Genomic DNA, 19,625 nt, shown 5'->3' with positions numbered 1-19,625 from the left:
AAAGGTGGGAATTAAAGCAAATAAAAGGGGAATTATAGCTCAAAGATGCTCTTTCCCACTAACCCGGCTGGCTTTGCGTTCATCTGTGGCACAGAAAAGGGAAGAATACAAACTGTCTGAGGGAGATGTGATTTTCTATAATATACTCAAAACACTAATTATAGAGTTGGCAAATAAGGCGAAGACCTCCTTTCACATGGATGAGGAACCTGGCTGTTTGTACTCCTGACAACCTCCGTGATCAAAGCCGTCCTCACTGCAGCAGAATAATGGGCAGCACTTTAAACCCTCACCTCTTCATTATCATGTGATGCCAAGCATGGAGGATCTGGGAGAGCTGTTATCAAGCCAGCCTTCTCAAAGTGCAGCTGCTATTTGTCTAACCCTCGTTAAGAAGCCTGTCTGTGGTACAGGACTGGCTTTCTCTTGAGCCTCGACCCACGTCCCCCCGTCCTGCCTCCTGAATACATACATAAGATTACCAAGAAGGACCACTGACAATACCTGCGCACCAGCTGGAGTCATGCATTTAAACTACTATTGCAATATGCAACCAAGCTACATGTCAAGTGGCTCATTATCCAGTGGAGGACCTTTTGCTCACACACTTCCCATTTGTGCACTTTCCTGACTGCATGTTTTTCTGTCAAAGCATGATTGACAACCATAGACTGTATATAAGAAGTGGACGTAGTCACCGTGACGTCACCCATTGGTTTGTGTACTGCCGTTTTGAAGCCTCAAGTTCTGTGTTTCTGGCCGTCGCCATCTTTTTTTTTTTCCAACCAGAAGTGACACGAGAGGGTGGAGCTAAGTCCAACCAAACGCTGAATAAGACATTTTTTAGGCGACCAAATTGTTATAATTAACTTTCATGAAGTGAAAACACACTGTGAAAGGGTTAAGCTGTAAGACGAAAACACGGACAACTCCCAGACCGGACAACTCTGTGGTAGCGACCTGTCAATCACAAGGTAGCCCCGCCCTAAATCATCCCCTGCTTTATGGTCTATTTGACTCTAAATGGGACCATAATTTACTAAACGAACATCATGCTGTATTGAAGAAGACTTGAAACTAGTGATTGAGACCATAAACTCATGTTTACAATGTTTACTGAGGTAATAAATCAAGTGAGAAGTAGGCTCATTTTCTCATAGACTTCTATACAATCAAACTTCTTTTGCAACCAGAGGAGTCGCCCCCTGCTGGCTGTTAGAAAGAATGCAAGTTTAAGGCACTTCAGCCTTGGCTTCACTTTTCAGACCAGGAAGTTACCCACTGGGTAACCTGCAGCATCAAGGCAATCGCTAGTGTCAGAGAAAATAGTACAATACGTCACATAGCGACGGTCACATTACGTTAATTTTGCAGCAATTGATCAGAGCAGCAAATCAGAAAAAAAGACGTTTATATTTTACTCAAATGAACACACACACACACATCGGAAATAATTTCCTGATTTTAAAATGAACTGCAAATTAACTACAGCAGATATTTCTTGCTTCTGGTTAGTGTGATTTATTACTTTGACTGCATCAGTGCAAGTATAACTGATCACTTTTATTTATTTCTTTGGACTGTTGACATCAGAGGATTTGCTGCTATGTTTACGGTCTGTGTTGCAGACGCCGCACACAATCCCATATATCCATCCAGTATTTACCACAAGGTCCAAATGTGTATATTTAGGAAGAATATCCATGATGGTAAGGACTAGGAAAATAAGAAAAATAACTTATATATACAGTATACACTGCCTTTAATGCAATCACCCATCACTGTCAATATACATACACACTAAAAAATACTTGGTCAATTTTAACCCAATTTGAGTCAATCATGGCACCCAGTACTGGGTAGTTAGTGTTATATGTTATTATTAACATTGGGTTAATCAGGCATACCAATGTGGTTATTTTGACCCAGTAACAAAGTCATATTTATATTTTTGTGGGGTTGAAAAATTAGACCAAAAGGGGTGGTTAACTTTTACCCTGTATAATGTTATTTTTAAACGTTTTATTTGGGTCATAGATCAAACCAAAAAGGGTGAATCATTTTACGCAGTGCTACGTTATTTTTAATTTCTATATTGGGTCACAAATCAAAACCAAAAAGGGTGGTTACTTTATATTTCTGTTATTGACCCATACTAATATATGATTATTTTGACATAGCAGCATCATATTTATATTTTCTGCTTCTTCCAACCAAAAAGTTATTTTCAGTATTAATTTCTTTGTATTAATTTATTGTTTACAACTTATAGAATACTTGGCTGTATATAGACATTTTATTTTACTGCTGGTCATTGGTGCTTTTCATATATATTTATATAATATTCATACATACACCTTTTTTTCATTACTTGTGTACATAACAGTCCTGTCTATTCTTTACCTTTAATTGTCCTTGTCCCTAGCTGTTATTTGTACCTCTGTGTAACTACATTGAGAGAGTTGCATACAACTGGAGTCAAATTCCTTGTATTTATGTACTTGGCAAATCAACCTGATTCTGACTCTATATTTTGTTTTTTCTTTTGTTTATATGAGCTCTTTTTTGTTTGTAGAGCTTTACAGCTTTACTAACTCCTGACAAAGAGAAGGTAGAGAGACAGTATTTATATAAATCCCGGTGTTGTTAGTAGCCATAACTCTCCATTTGAAATCCAAATGATGTCATAGCTGAGTGGTTTTGGTTGCTTTAAGGGGTGGGACCGAAACAATAACAATGTGCAGAATGTTGCTAATACTGTACATACCGTACCTTAAACACAGACGTTGCACCAGTTTAAACATTGACATTAAACGTTAGTTGGCTGTCAACTTCATATTTACCCTCACTATTCCATGTTTGCATTGCCTTTCAGCTGCCAATGTTTGCCAAACAGTGGCAGCGGTACCCGAAGCTAGCTTACACGCTATTATTTGTTTGGTTTTTTTTTGGTCAGTTTTGATTACAACTGAAGCGCTGTCACCGTTTATGACTATAATCTTATTGGAAACGGCCTATTTCTTGATCACTGTAATTAGAAATCTGCACCACACAAGACAAATGAATCCAGAAAATATAATTTAGCACATGACAGCTGCACAATGGTGCTGTTTGTTGAATGTGACAGCTGGTTTGTTAATGGAGTACTTAAGAAATATTAGCACTGAATGTGCCTGAATAGTACTTTTTGTAATGTACAAATCATATGACTGCACTCCTAATTGCATTAAGGCAGAGGCATGTCAATGAAACAAGCCTCTTTTTAATGAAAACTTCTCTTCCTACTCAACTACTCTTCTCTCTCTGCCCACATTAAGGTAACAAGAACTTAAATAACATTCATATTTTATTCATATATTCATCTTCAGGGCCCTAGTTTTCTAGCTGCACAACAACCAGCGCAAAGCAGCGTTGGTATTCTGGTAGAAACTGGGCCTTAGACTTTGCACTGAGAATAGACGTCTATTTCTGGTGCAACATCACTTCTCTGCCACTCTGGTGATTTTAACAGCAAAGAGCAAACTAAATACTAGGAGGAAATGTGCAGAAATAATGCTTAAAATGTAAATAAACTATTTTAACCAGCAGATGTGTTCGGCATCAAAAAAATTCAGATTAATGTGGTTAAAGCAGAAACGCTGCTAAAATGATCCGTGCTCCAAAAACTAGGGGTGGGGGAAAAAAATGTATACAGCACTTTATGGACGTCAAGTATCGTTCTTTTATTATATAAACTGTTAACCTCTTAACAATCCGGCGGCCGTTATTCTGTCTTTCAGACGTTGTAGCGTGATTAGTCTTAAATCTAGAAGAAGCTGAAAGAAACCAGATAACCTAAGGAATTTATTGGTACCAACCATGTCATACTAGCTTGTTGGGAAGAACGCTAAATAACGCTCCAAAGTTACACTAAATTTTGGTGAGGAAAACCTGGCATGGCCATTTTCAAAGGGGTTTCAAAGGGGATATGTGAATGATCTCTGAGATGAACAGAGTGAAAACTGTATCTTATTAGATAAAACAGATGTTGACAAACTGCTTAATTTGCAGTTATTGCATTTGTGTGATTAATATCAGGCCTTCTGTCTCCAAACCTAGGGGGAAAATGGTTAAAAAGGCATTTTTCTGTAGTCATTTGGTGCACTTCCAACGTCTACCAACTTTCAAATCTTCTAGTCCTTCTCATTTTGCTCCCAGTTGTATATCAACCACTTAAAGTAATTATCTTGACCTCTAAAACACCTTAAAAAGACAAGTGAGAGACAAACTGAATCCTAAATCAATGGTTGCAGGTATGACATGGATCACTGCCTACAGCCCATTAATAATCTGAAGACTCCTTGACTCAGCTGTGCTCGTTCGTATCCGTCATGTTAATCTGCAGCGTGGAGTGAATCACTGCAGCACTGACGGTACTGTAAATGTTGCACATGAGTCATTATTGTGCTGTAGGAGGAAACTAGGCTGCTCGGGGCACCTGCTCCACGAGCACAAATCTATACCATGTTGGCCAAAGATACTTGGCAGGTTCAAACACGCTATTGTGTAACAAGATTCCTGCAGCAGCCGATGTGTTAATCATTCAACCCCGACCTTCATTAAGTTGGAAGTACTGCACATCTCCAGATAATATGTTCATAAAATATAACTTCATATGATTTAAGTACTGAAGTGTAATTTTCACATGCAACTATTGTCTTCATTGTGGTGAGTGAAAATACATGGTTCCAGATTTCTAAGAATACGTCTGATTCATGGTGGAAGCATTCTGATACCAATCACACCAGGCAGGGACGGTTATTATAAATACCACTGGTGTGCGTCACTCGCAAATTGATCGTAACTAACCATGCTGCCATGTAAATAATAATGACTGACACGGACATAATGCGAGAGGACTCCTGGGGCCGGTTGCACAGAGCACTTTAAGATTTCGCCTTAAGTATGACACTTACTTTCTCCTTAGCTGAGGGACTTACTTCAGGGTGCTGCACAGAGTCCCTTAAAAGGTTTCCTTAGTTAATGGCAAACTTTAAGGTATTTACTGTATTGAAAGAAATTTTACAGCAGTAAATTAGTGTTAGTACTGCCAGGCCACTGTGGTTATTTTATTTTCATGATTGCAGACTAACTGGAAATTGATTGAATGTTGATTTTTTTCTGTTAACAAATTGATCTTCATATTGTATGGGTGCTTGAATCCTGATATGAGTCCCATCTATCATCCGGCAGCTTTAAAGAAGTGTGCCATAATCTCATCATCCTCTTGTTTTGACGGGAACTTCACCACGGTGTGAAGCAGAAATACCTCGCCTATTACTGACTGGAAACATCCCGTAGCATGAAACCGTAGAGTGGTCGTTAATTGCAACGGGGCGTCTCCACTCCTCATCACTCTGTGTTGTGAGTATAGACTGGCTTGTGGTTAAGATCAAGCCAGATGTACCTTAAGTTTTTTTTCCTTACTTTTGTTGCTAAGGTCTCTTGTGCAACAGTTTAACAAACTTTAAGGGATTCCTTAAGTATAAGACCAAGATAAGGAGAAAATCTTAAATACTTAAAGGAACATTTTAAGGACACCTTAAGGAGAAGACTTATGGGTGTTTTGTGCAATCGATTTCATTTTAAGGAAACCTTAAATCGAAGATCTTAACTTAAGGTGTTTTGTGCAACCGACCCTAATCTAATGGTTCAAGTTATGATAATTCAAGGAGGAACTTTTTAATGTTTGCATAACTCTCAAGCATAGACTGTTTATAAGAAGTGGACGCAGTCACCGTGACGACACCCGTTGGTTTGTGGACTGCTGCTTTGAAGCCTCAAGTTCGTCATTTTGTCGGTTGCCGTCTTGGTTTGCAACCATAAGTGACACAAGAGGGTGGAGCTACGCCGGAAACTTCGTAAATAAATAAATCAGCGATTACACAGTGTGCAGGAATTTTTTTATTAGAAATGTGTATGGAGGGAAAAAATCTCTGGATGACATGTGACCTGCATTACCAGAATTGACCCACAAAAGAGCACTGCCTCTTGGTGTTTGGAGTCAAGAGAGCAAAAGAGAGAATGAAATCTTTGTGTGGGTTTTGTTGTGAAATAGATACAGGAAGTGTTGTGTGATAGACGCTGACTGACTTTAGCTTACTATTAGGTTTTAACTGAGGTTAGAAATCTCAAGTCAGTGGATTTATTCCACGCAGTGAATAAGACTGGTAGTGCAGAAGATGCTTACACCTCAAACCTCTGGCAAACAGAATTAAGCTTAGCAGTATTTTTCCCTGCACTGTGGCTACGTGTGTGTCATCATAGAAGCTTTCAACAGTGACAAGACGGTGTTGAAAGACAGAGCCTATTACTCTCAAAATCAAACATGTTTTAAGAGAAAAAAAGATTCAGTTTGTACAGTGCAACGTTGGAGACGATGTAAAATCCAAAACAAACTTGATGAACTCTGCATGTACTGTACTCAGTGGGTGATGCAGTGGGTGAGAGAGAGAGAAGGAAAGAAACAGACGGACAAAACTTCACTTTTCCTGTGGATTTAGTGCTTAAATGGAACCGGTACGGTAACGGGTTAGGCGTGAAGACGGTAAAACGTTCCTCCCATGCTGCTGACATGACACATCCTGTCTACACACACGATCGGCCTCCATTTTTTAATCCCGCTCAAGTGCACAGGATGTTGCACAGCGACACAGAGAGGAGACCTCTTTGTTGTTAATAACTGAACAAAAGGCCACAGAAATTTAGAGAAGCACCAAAGCACTGTGTGTCCTCACCATGTTAGTGATCTCTGGGTACGTAGTCTCCACCAGCACCCCTCTGTTGGTGGACACGTAGTCCACCAGCTCGTTGAGCGTGGCCCTCTTGATCTCCTTGCTCTTCAGGTCAATCACCGAGTCGAAGAAGTCAAAGAGCATGCAGCACTGCTGGAGTTTCTGGGTGAACAGCTCCTGCTGCTCTGTGGAGGGGGCATCTGGAATCACACGGAAGAGAAAAAAAGAAACACACTGAGTCACTGCTTGTGTAAACACTGGAAAGCATAATGTAAGGCTCTATGCTAACAGATTACAGATGAGGCAAGAGGGGATGACAGCAGCAACGTTCCTCTCTAGGTGGTATGACTTGCTTGTGCAGAACAGTAGAAAATGTAAGGTAGTGAGGGCATCGGTTAGGGTTATATACCATCAAAACGACATAAAAAGCCTGCTTTTAATGTGAAGGAATCGTGTCGGGGGTTCCCAGCGGATGTGACGTCATGCTCGCTCGCGTGTGCTTACTCTCTTCAGCGCAGCTACTGTGATAGCTAACAATAGCTAACGGTTGGTTAGAAATGGAGTCCACTAACGCAAACAAACGACCAGCCTCCACCACAACTCAGACTCCAACACAAACTCCACGGATGCACAAAAAACATCAAGTTTATATCTAGCGAAGCCCATCTTGCAAAACAGGAATGTGACTGACGTCGGGGGGGACTAGGATTAACATCTGCCGGGCCTTCGAATCATGGAGGAACCTTCAATCACGTTCAGTCTTGTGTGTGTCGCCACAAAACAAGACATTTGAGGACATCATCTTGGGATTTGAGAAACACTGATTGACATTCACCATTTTCTGACATTTTATAGAGCAAACAACTTATTGATTAATAGAGAAAATTGTCGACAGATTAATCAACAATGAAAATGATTGTTAGTTGCAGCCCTACATTTTTATTTTTAACATCCCTAACTAATTCAAATCATTAATAAACTGGATTAAAGACACATTGGCACAAAAACATGTCCTATAAATGTCCTCAATTGCTCTTTTATCGCACACAGTTACACATCTACTAAACTGCTGGACACAATGCACCGGTGTATTTTGCCACACAGAGGCGGCCCAGTCATTCTCGGCTTTGATTGTAAAGCCTTTTATGGATTAGACGGTGAGTGCGTTCAGGGTTATTAGAGCTGTCAAACTTGACCCCAGCTAAGCTATAAACAGCATCTGGCAGCCGTCCATAGATGCAGTGACACACTGTACAGTGATGTTCTGTTCCAGCAGCAGCAGCAGCAGCTCATCGCTACAGACACACGACTCTCTCTGTAACGTAACTCAGTGAAGTAAACCATCACGGCAGCTCTGATTTACAACATCTCAGGAACCAGAGAACCCAGACAGGTTCTGGGGTTACGCAAATATAGATGCCATCCATGACACTTGTTGACATTGAGGTGTGATTAATGTCTTCATTCAAATGGATGTCTAAGTTTGACATTTTCCTGTGTTAATTAAACTGAAGTTAATACATTTGGATCCTTTGTTAGTTCATTCTAGTTGTTCATTCGCAACTTCAAGGCACTTCAGAGAGAAAACTGAATAGCTTAAAAAAAAAAAAAAGCAATTTGAATTTGTCAATTTTGGTTCTTGTGATGGCTTTTCACTATTTTCTGGCATTTTACAGACAAAACAATTAACAGATCCATCAATCATTGAAAATAAGAGCTGCAGCAAATGTTCTTCAGAAAAGTTTTCTTGATTAATCAATTAGTTGTTTAGTCTATAAAATGTCATAAATGATGAAAAATGTCGATCAGTGTTTCCCAAAGCTCAAAATGACGTCCTCAATTGTCTTGTTTTGTCCACAACTCAAAAATATTCAGTTTACTGTCATAGAGGAGTAAAGAAACCAGAAAATATTCACATTTAAGAAGCTGGAATCAGAGAATTTTTCTTAAAAAAAAAAAAATCACTTAAACCAATTAATCAATTATCAAAATAGTTGGCGATTAATTTAATAGTTGACAACTAATTGATTAAAAACGTTGCAGCCCTACCTAAAACACACAAACACACTTAGCATTCACTCTTCAGAGCTACAGAGAGCGTACTTTAACAGCAAAAAGAGAGGGGTCGGGGTGACAAGTCTTATAGTGTAGAGTTTCTTATTGCGTGATATTATGCAACTGAAAAGGCATTACCCATAAAACGGTGTGGCATGGGGACAATGCACAGTGAGGCACAGCCAAAAAATTCCCACTGAGCCTCACACCTAGTGAAAATGTTCCAGTGGTGTTGACAGCTGACGAAGTACTTACGTAACTGAACTCTACAGGTCGAGCCACTGGCTGCTGCTCTGACTGAACTCAATATCTGAGCGGAACTACACCGAGCCGACTTGTTAACGCACTACTTTGTCTTAATGCCAAATTTCCAAAGTATCGAATCTCAAAGGATTCCACATCCAAAGGCCAGACCGAATACCAGACTGGGACCAGAAAGGAAAGAGGACCATGATGCTGCTCTGATGCTCACATTTCTTCCCACTTGTGTAACGCTGGGTGTCATCACTTTGGGGATGCATGATGGATTCAAACCTTCAGTGATTTACATATCAGTGACAGTGAAAAGCACATATATACGCCTCTAAAGGCGCTTTAACAAGCAATAGTCCGTTTTGCTAGTCTGAATCAGACTGAGATTGATTGTCTGGTTCGGTTTCAAAGTGCACAAATTAAAGCGGACCAAATAAAAAATTAAGTTGCAGAGGGGCGTTTAAGAAGGAGCAAATTCATCATTTTCGTCTCGAGAGCTGCCACTTCTATGCAGGGAATGTGAACTTTGATATATTGCTGCCGAAGATTTTTCACTTTGACTCAGCACCTTCTCCTCCAGTTTATCTTGAACGACTTTATAAGCGGCACTATTTTTGTGGACTTTATTTAGCTCATTCCGTATGTTCTCTTTGGCCCAGAGGTCAAGCAAACATCGTACTTCTTCAGAAGTCCAAGTCAGTCCTCTCCCACTCATGTTAACCTGCCGTTTACCTGTGTCCATCTCAACAAATGTCTGCAAAGGCAGCCTTTCAGCCTTTCAGCCCTTCACATCCCTGATATAATATCGCTATATTGCCCAGCCCTAGGTTCACGGTCATGCATAAGAAGACAATCTTAGCCTCGCTCGCTGTTTCTGGAAACAATGCAGGCAACATTCAAGCGCGGCTTTCACATATTCACCATGTGTTTTCTTCTCTCAGCTTTCTGGGTAAACCAAATCATTTGATTTCTTTACAGGGAATTGTCGTCATCCCCCAGAGAGGAGAGGAGGCTGGGCCTGTTAGACACAGTCTGACATGTAGATGCTTTTCCCAATGTGAAGCTATTTTTGCCTTTCAGATACAGATGCATTGGTGCACAAATTCCTCAGGGTGCTTAGCAAAGGAAGGAGAATATTTCTATCACAGCTATGAAGCTATGTACGAAAACAAAGAAGAAGAAAAACACTTGAGACATCCGATAGAAAATCCAAACTAATCAAGCTGTATGAGACCTACATGGATATTGTTTCAGAGCAATAAATGGTCATGTTATTATCCTTCACTCCCACATGAAATGTTTTCTCTTGGTATCACAATGTGGCCGACATTCAACAAAAAATAATCTCCCCGCACTGCTGTATCGTACACAAAGCTTCAGGAATCACTTAAACAATTATCTAGATGCAATAACATGCAATTTCATAACCACACATGGACAGGAGTAAGAAAGTGGCAGGGTTAAAAGGAGCCAGTTACAGCACACGGTGTATAATTATTCCTTAGAGTCAGTTAGAGTAAAAGGGTCTTAATTGTCTCTGTGTTGATCTCTGCAGGCATTTGGTGTCTTATAGTTGAACTACTGCATCTTTTGAGTATAAATTCTTCTGCTGTAACTAGAGAAGCCCTAAATTACAGGCTTTACCATTCATTATTACTGACCATGAATATCTTAAAGGTGATAGCATGACCTCAAATGACAGACACAAGAAGCAGCATTTTGCCCCAATCGACAATTAAGAACAGAAGCAATCAGATAACATTACAAGTCAAATGTAATAAAACATTTACAGGGAACTTGAATGCACAATTTTGTGAGCAGTCATCACCAACAGGCATCAACCATGTTACTGTTGGTGGGAGAAAGAGCCGAGAAGAATCACACAACAACATCGACTGAGTCCTAAAATAGGCTGCAGCTTTTTCTGTTGTTGTGTGAAAAAAAGGCCTCAATATATAAAAAAGAAACCTAGCAGCTCGGTATTTAGAAACACCAGACTGTAGATGTTGCCGACCGCTGTCACGCAGAAACCAAACGTTGCTCTTCAGTTGTGATATTATTTCCTGGGTCTTATTTCATGTTGGTCATGTTTTTCAGCCTACGGTAAATGGTTTAAATACCACATTGGTGTGTCACTATGAGACAAATACTATGTTGGGGTTTGTTAAGTATCAGGACAAAGCGTGTTTGGCAGGCTGCACAATGTACAATGTTGTTGTTATTTCCAAAGCCTATAATTGAATAACCAGAAGATTTGTCTTGTTGTTCATGTGCTGAAGTTAAACTGAATACGTATGAATGAATCTTTGTTGCAAAAGAGATTATAATTACGACTAATTTGTAGTCATGTCTGCGCTTAGAACTGCAATCTATTGTGCTGTAATAATTCACAAAATTTAAATCCAGTATATTATAGGTTTCCATTTTCAATTCATGGTATCATTGACAAAAAATGAGTTGCTTCTCAGAAACATACACTGTATAACGCACGGCAAAGACCAGATTTGGTGACAAAAACAGGAAGTAGGATCTGAGCTCTACAACCACAGCACTGCAAAGAGAGTTTGAACAAAACGTGCCATAACTTGTTCAAATAACCACATACATACGGTACGAGTGACATATTAAAGGAAAAAACAAACATTATCTCAACCCAACTGAACACCTACAGAAGATTTTGAGCCAACATGTCAGACAGCGCTCTCTACCATCATCATCAAAACACCAAATGAGGGAAAGTGTTGATTCCTCCAGTAGAGTCCTGAAGTATCTATGAAGCAGCATTGAGGCTGGTCTGGTGGACCCACAATTGTTTTTTCCTTTCATTTGCACCAGTAGTGCAGTGCTTGTTTGGAGTGCCTGCCTGTCTGGAACGGGCCGATTGCTTGGCCCTCAGAAGTGCTGCGTGCAGCGTTGTCGAGAACTGCAGTATAGCTGCTTACACCTGCCAAATGTGAAGTTGATTGGATGAGCGGTTCTCGAGATATGCGATGAACAGTCATACATACACAGACAGATTCCTTCCTTTATAGATAGATTATACTGTTAGAGCGCCACCTATTGGACAAATGGCACCAAAATTACCATGGTCACTCAGACATCATATTTACACATGTCCACCAAATGTGGTCCAAATAGCACAAAGCGTTCAGTACATTTTTTTGTAAAACAAGCCATGCCGACGGCATTTAAGCTAACTTTGAGGGCTAGCTATAGCAAAACTATACGGAACATCAACAATCTGAAAAAACAACTTTTCCCAGCTTGGTCCAGAGATGTTCTGTACCGAATTTGGTGACAATTGCTCAAAATTTGTAGGGAGAGGGCCAAAAAAAATCAAATTTGGACAAAATCTAAAATCTTGACGCAAATGGGCGTGGCTTATATAGAGAAATTAGTCTGGGCCCAAAAAATCCAGGAGGAGCGTTAAGGTTCATAAATTACAGGCCAAAATGTAAAATCCATTGCTATAGCGCCACCATCTAGTTAAATTGCACCACATTTGACAGCCTTGGGTCCCTAGCTGGCTATGCAAAGATATGCAAAGGATATACACAGAGAGACAAACAGACAGAAAGACAGAGATTACTGGCTTTATAATAAGATAACTGTGTATATCCTAACTATTTTTTTTGGCCATAAAGCTACACACAATACCTCACGATGACAAAGCAAAAGCATTTGCAAATGTGTTACATTTTTTCTTATGTATATGCAGTATCTCTTTAGACCCTTTGCTGTGAGACTGCAAATTCACCTTAGATGCATCTTGTTTCTTTTAAACGTTTAGTGACGCCACTTTGAGATGTACATGCCGACAGGGATAGAAAACAGATAACTATTGTATGGTGAGAGGAGCTGAAGAGGGAGTATTGTGCATTAAACTGCACAGATTGCTGTGAGTGTTGTATTGAAAATGTTCCATGAGGGAAACAACCCTTCCAGCACAGAGCACATAAGTACGTGTATCCAGTGATTTATAAGCATGAAGGCCCTGCCTCAGTCATTGGTATACACAGTGTGCTTTTCTATCATGTGTTTGGGATGCTTGGGACTATGTTGCACTCGTTCATATGCACAGAAATATCTGAATGGCTTTACAAAAGCCTGATGAATATATAAGACAGTGTGGTAGACTCCTGCTGAGGAACTCCCATCCAAAAAGAAGTAAAAGAAGTAACAAGCATGAAACATGAATGCTTTAAGTTCTCAGAATCCATCAAGTTGGAACCAAAACGTTTCCATCTCAAGCCAAACTAAATATAGACCTCTTTGACATTAAAAAAGCATAAAAGAAAGTATACAAATCTACTGTAGATGGAAACTGAAACATGCAGGGTGTCATATTTACAACTAAAGTACTAATACTATTCATTTTTTTCTCTGCATCATCACTGTTGACATGTGTTGCATGTAAACAGAATGCAACGCCGTACATGAGAGTGATGCCGTCTCAAGATAACTGCAGTTATGCAACCATTTTCCATTTAAGCATCCCATGTTTCACTGCCCCAATGACTACCGTGTGTTTTGCCCCGGATGAATCGTGTTGTGCTGCTTTCTACTGCAGAAGAGGGCAACAGTCATGTAAAACAGAAATGCATCATTCACAGAGTGCATTTGTGGCAATCATGCTGATTTTTCACAACACAAACAGGAATACATGCTTTGCCTTTTTATATATAATAATATGCTGCTGCATTAGGAACACTAAAAGTACAAAAAAATATTTTTCAGAGCTGTGATAGTTAGACACTGCAGCGAGAGTAAAGTGTCTGACCTCTATTTGCATTTTGATTACCACTGTTGAGTAGCAACAGCACTTCGCATCTCTTTTCAGTCCAAAATGTGGTTAAACAGAAGGAAACTACTGTCTCGATGCATAATCAAACTGTGAGGGAATGTATCACATCTCAAGGTTTAATTTTTTACATTTGACTGTTTCAGCAGAGTCCATGTCTCTCTAATGCTTTTGGCACTACTATGAGGACAGATTTGTGGTGTGAACACAGAAAAATAGTCACCATGATGGTGGAAACACTCGGGGTCTTGACCTATCCACTGTTAAATATACAACAAACGTTATTTATATTATACCTCAGAAATCCTACACTAATACCTGCCCTTTTGGTGCCCATCAACATTTCATAGAACTACAGCCGAGCAGAAAGAGACCAAAACAAACTGGAGGAAAGTATGCAGGTCAGGTGACCTCTGCACGGTGACAGATTAGTACTGACTTAGCACAGTCTTTGTCACTTAGGACTTTTAGTTAGATTTGTCTCCGTTTTTCTGTATTGAATATACAGAGTTGACCTCTATAGACCTACCTAGATATAAGTTTATTATTAACAAAAGCTAGTGTATTGATGCTAGTATATCATCTGAAGAATGCTTTCTTTAACTATGGCTTGTTTTTGCACTAAGGGATTTGGTCACAAAAAGCTCAACCAATCAAATGTTTCAGGTTATTGATGTTTAATGTCAAAAGTCCGGCAATCTCGCAAAAGAGACATGTTTACTGTATGCAGCCTGAGATCTAGGTCTGACTAGGAGGCTCAATCCAGAGGAATAAAGTGTAGCCTTGTGCCAACAATAATTTACTCTCTTGCATATTTGACATATTTTATTGTATTTAGATGTTTTACTATGACTTGAGAGTGCTTTACAAAAGGCTTTGCCAAAAACATTACATTTCATGTAAAGAGAAACTGGATAAACCAGAAGGTATGGGTGGGTTAAAAAAATCAATACAACATAGTATCGCAATATTTTGCAGGGCAATATTTTGTCGATGCACAGACAACAAGTATCGATCTTTTATTATATAAACTAGGGCTGTCGATCAATTTAATCACGATTAATCGCATGATTGTCCATAGTTAATCGCAATTAATCACAAATTAATAGCACATTTTTTATCAGTTCAAAATGTATCTTAAAAGGGAGATTTGTCAAGTATTCAATACTCTTATCAACATGTGAGTGGAGTCTATGCTTTCTTTATGTAAATGTATGTATACATTTATTATTGGAAATCAATTAACAACACAAAACTTTGACAAATATTGTCCAGAAACCCTCACAGGTACTGCATTTAGCATAAAAATATATGCTCAAATCATAACATGGCAAACTGCAGCCCAACAGGCAACAACAGCTGTCAGTGTGTCAGTGTGCTGACTTGACTATGACTTGCCCCAAACTGCATGTGATTATCATAAAGTGGGCATGTTTGTAAAGGGGAGACTCGTGGGTACCCACAGAACCAGTTTTCATTCACATATCTTGAGGTCAGAGGTCAAGGTACCCCTTTGAAAATGGCCATGTCAGTTTTTCCTCGCCAAAATTTAGTGCAAGTTTGGAGCGTTATTTAACCCCCTTGACAACAAGCTAGTATGACATGGTTGATATCGATGGATTCTTTAGGTTTAATAGTAGTTTGGACCCTGAGGAGCAGGACTGAGAGATGCTGTGTACATGATAAACTGGTTTTGTGGCATCAGGTACTGAAACTGGCTGAGTAGGCTTCATCTTGTGCAGAATAATTGTGCAAAATGTGCCCGTTAATGCATGACAGCAGCGGTGCCACGTAGATTGTACTGCAGCTGTTGAACTGGTTGGGTAAGATGGTGCAACATCATCACATGCACAATTTGATTCAGACTTGTCTCCACATTTGTTTGGAGTGCACATTAAAACCAATGCTGGCACAATATATCACAACAGCAACCAAAAAGCAGCTTAAAGAATATCTAGGCAATGCAAGCCAAATGCAGAGAATCACAATGAGTTCTGCAGTGATTTCAAGTCTAATCCTGACACCAATATTTCCTTCTTCTGTCATTCCACATAACACACACACTCTGTGAGCTTTCTCTCTTTGGTTTGCTAGGAGGGTATGTTAGTTTGTGTGTGTGTGTATAAGACAGCACGTGGTCAACACAGGTACTTTTATCTTGTCCTAAATCTCCTAAATTATGTCCTTCATGACACGATTCCACTGAAAGTCAGATGATGATATCTAGTTACTGACCCGCCCTGATAGTTGAGATAAGGCAGACAATAGTGATTCTAAACACCACCTATTAATAAACTAGTGCACTCTGTACATTGTGAGTAGGAACATGAATTGCTTTGACCAATCAACCAGATAACTGACTTAAATTAATATTATCAAACAAACACAAAACATTTGGTGCCATCACAACAGCCAAGTTAACTTAAGCCATAATGATGTTGATGCCAGTCCTAATTTGTTATTTAGGATGAAAAGCAGCTAAAGCATTGAGGATTGTTTTAGTTTCTTGCAGGGCTGCACCCTCGTAGTCGATTAGTTGACTAATCGGTCGTTTTGGTCTTAGTCGACTAAGATATCTTTAGTCGATTAGTCGTTTTTAATGGGGTTTTTTTTCATGCTGAATGACTTATTTCCAAGAAACTCTGGTAAACACAAGAATTAAAGTGTGAAACATAGTGGTGTAAGAAAATATCGAAAATATTGAGTATTGCGATATTAAGTTTTGTGATACTGTATTGATTCTCAAAAACAATGTATTGATTTTTAATTAATAGTTTACATGCAAAGATTAACTGTCAATATTTAATTTAACTTGCAAAAAGATGCACCATCTCAGTGTACTGTATGTGCCCTCTCGGATTGCATAAAAACGTACATTTCTTTTATTCAGATTTTATGCATATGGCGGTGTGTTCTTTATTCTCTAGGGTAAAAGGTGAGAGGTGAGAGGTGAAAGGTGGCAGGGTTACATGGTAAAATGGTTGACTTTTGCCTGTCTGTAATCATCAGGCCACCCTGAAATGGGCTTAACAGTTGCATGACTGGTAAACTGCAAACACGTGCACTCAAAGACCACAGTATAAAACACTAGAAAAGCAGCAATCAGGACCGTAAAGTGAATGCTGTTGTCAGCCAATCAGCCACCAGCAGAATGCTAATAAGTGGCAGCTGTGGCTAATAGGTTTGTTTACCCAACTGGGAGCTTCAGCAGTTAACCAGACATCATTCAGAGGGTGTTAAAAACATCATATTTAACTAGACAGACTGACAACTGAATGGTGAGATTTTGGAATCAAGTTAGACTGATCAGAGGGTATGTTTTCTTTTCCTAATTCCTGTTATTTGATGTACGTTTTATTAGGTGTTGACTTCCAAGTCTAAACTAGTAAAAACAAGTGGGCCACTTATTAGATTCTATGTAAGCTGGTTTCTAATTACAAGCCCATTCAACACCAAAAACAGTTTCCAATGCTCATTTAAAAGTGAACACAAAAACCACAAGTACAAAAGCATAAAGTCTTTTCTGTGTCCAAGAGTGAGCAAAACATGAAAGGGTAATGAATCCTTTGAAAGAAGTCAAAGTCTTTAGTTCTATTTTGGACTTCATACTGTTGTGCTATGAACAGTAATCAGGCCCGTTGCAGAGAAACTACTAGTGCCGTTTTACTCACACTACCTTTATGGGTTACTCAGACACTCGAGCATGTGTTACAGTTGATGAGAAAGATGAACGTCAGACGATCTGGCCGAGGGATGTCGGGGCTGTGTCTGGAAAAAAAGGGTGAATAAAACTGGTAGGCCAGATGCCCAGCACATTCCTATTTCTGCCACGGATAGTAGATTTCAACACGTCTAGGTCTGCTTTCAGGTCACTGGTTCGTCAATCCAGAATGGTCCCATACGAGCTGCCAGCTCTTACTTTTATATTTAAGTCAATGGAGAACAACCACAAGGTGGAAAACAGGTGGTGGAGAGGGTGACGTTCAAGACTTCTTGGATGAGCTACTGTGTGAAGCAAAACCTCAACTGAAAATGGGGAAAGAAGAGGTCTCAGAAGTTGGTGGTAGTTGTTGTCTGTTCATGAAGAGTCAATGTGGAGCCCTCTTGCTGTATTGCAAGACTTTATGTCAAGTGTTTAGAGCCATAAATGACTATTGTTGGCTGAAAGTGGAAGGTAAGCGTTGAATGGTATTACTAGAGCTGCAAAGATTAGTTATTGTTATTGGATGGTCCACAGAATCAGAAAATATTTTGAATATCGATTAGTCGTTTGAGTCAAATTTTCAAGCAAAAATGCCAAACATTTTGATGGTTCCAGGTTCTCAAATGTGAGAGTGTGTTGTTTTCCTTGGTCTTACATTATAGTAAAATTAATATTTTCGGGTTTTAGACTGTTGGTTGGACAAATCAAAACATTTAAATGACATCACCGTGTGTTCTAGGACAATGTTTCCCTGACTTTTTTTCTGGGGATCCATTTTTTAAAATGACAAACCATCGCGACTATCATCTATAAATCGTGAGAAGAGTGAATCTTTGCGTAAATGAACGTTCCTAGGCCATTTTTACTGCCATTTCCGCATCACCTTATATTTCCTTTAATTGGGTAAACCTGTAATTTTGAAAAGATACACATTTGATAAATAACTTAATTTTATAGCAGTGTTATTAAAAACATATATACATGTTAAATACTCTATAAATGAGACCAAATAAATGCATATAGGCGGAGTTAGGCTGTCGTTTTCTACGTACAGAAAGTACGCTAGCCTTTCATATTAGATTAAATGTTATAAGTAGGCTACAATTATGAGAATTTTCAGGCTCCCTCATGTGGCTCAAGGGAGTACTGCAGATATAAATGTTAAATAAAAGACAATGGAAGAAATTCTGCTAATATATTTGTTATATTATTATTATTATATTACCCTAATAAAATCTCCTGCGACCTACCTGTGGGTCCCGACCCAGTCTTTGGGAATGACTGGTATAGGACATTGTGGTGGGCATTTTTCACTGTTTGCTAATGTTTTATAAACAAAAAGATTGATGGAGAAAATAATTGGCAGAGTAAACAGTAATGAAAATAAATGTTAGTTGCAGCCCTGGGTATAACCAGTATAAATGGCACGAGAGATATGCACCATTATATGGATCATTTGTTCTGGCATATACAGATTTCAATTCCCATGTCACATCAAGTGCAGCAGTTCAACTTACTGCATGTTAACGAGTGAGCACACGCTTCCTTATTGAAGCCAAAACACATATTTGCATGCTAATAAAAGATTGGTGAAGAGATGGAGACAGAGAGGAAACATTTCTGCAAGTATAAGAGAATGTGCTTCGCTGCAGCTTCGGCTGTGGTGGGCAAATTAAAACCACAACTAAGACATTCTTGCCTGAGTCACTAATTAGTCGGCGGTGGTGGAAGGATGATGACACATGCCAAAACTGTGCATCGATTTCAAGACATAGTTTCCATGAAAACTGCAGTGAGACATGGCTTTAAGGCAACGCTGGAAAAGCTGCATTTGCTCTATATTCTACCAAGCTGCAACCAAGCAAAACAAACAGTAGCCAGGCGGGCGTAGCGAGCTGAAACCGGCAGATACAATAGAGCAGAAAACAGCGGAGGGTCTGCGTGGATACAACTTGAACCCTCACATATTAAATCCAAAGCTGTAAACACTACACATCCATTAAAGTATGGAAACACTTTGGGTTTCACACATTGCAGGAAA

At 39.3% G+C, this 19,625-nt stretch overlaps 1 protein-coding gene across 2 annotated transcripts in view; it reads right to left on the bottom strand.

Moving 5' to 3' along the window:
• The window catches only part of ppp2r5a (protein phosphatase 2, regulatory subunit B', alpha isoform), a 51,956-nt gene that overhangs the window by 21,360 nt on the left and 10,971 nt on the right, over window positions 1-19,625 (bottom strand). For both annotated transcript variants that reach the window (XM_037750589.1, XM_037750588.1), the window contains exon 2: window positions 6,777-6,973. In XM_037750589.1, coding sequence (XP_037606517.1) covers window positions 6,777-6,973 — 197 coding nt within the window. The remainder of the gene's footprint in view (window positions 1-6,776; window positions 6,974-19,625) is intronic.

This window comes from Sebastes umbrosus, chromosome 18 (genome assembly GCF_015220745.1).
Source record: "Sebastes umbrosus isolate fSebUmb1 chromosome 18, fSebUmb1.pri, whole genome shotgun sequence".
Classification (NCBI taxonomy): Eukaryota; Metazoa; Chordata; class Actinopteri; order Perciformes; family Sebastidae; genus Sebastes; species Sebastes umbrosus.
This window is presented reverse-complemented; position numbering and strand designations above follow the sequence as displayed.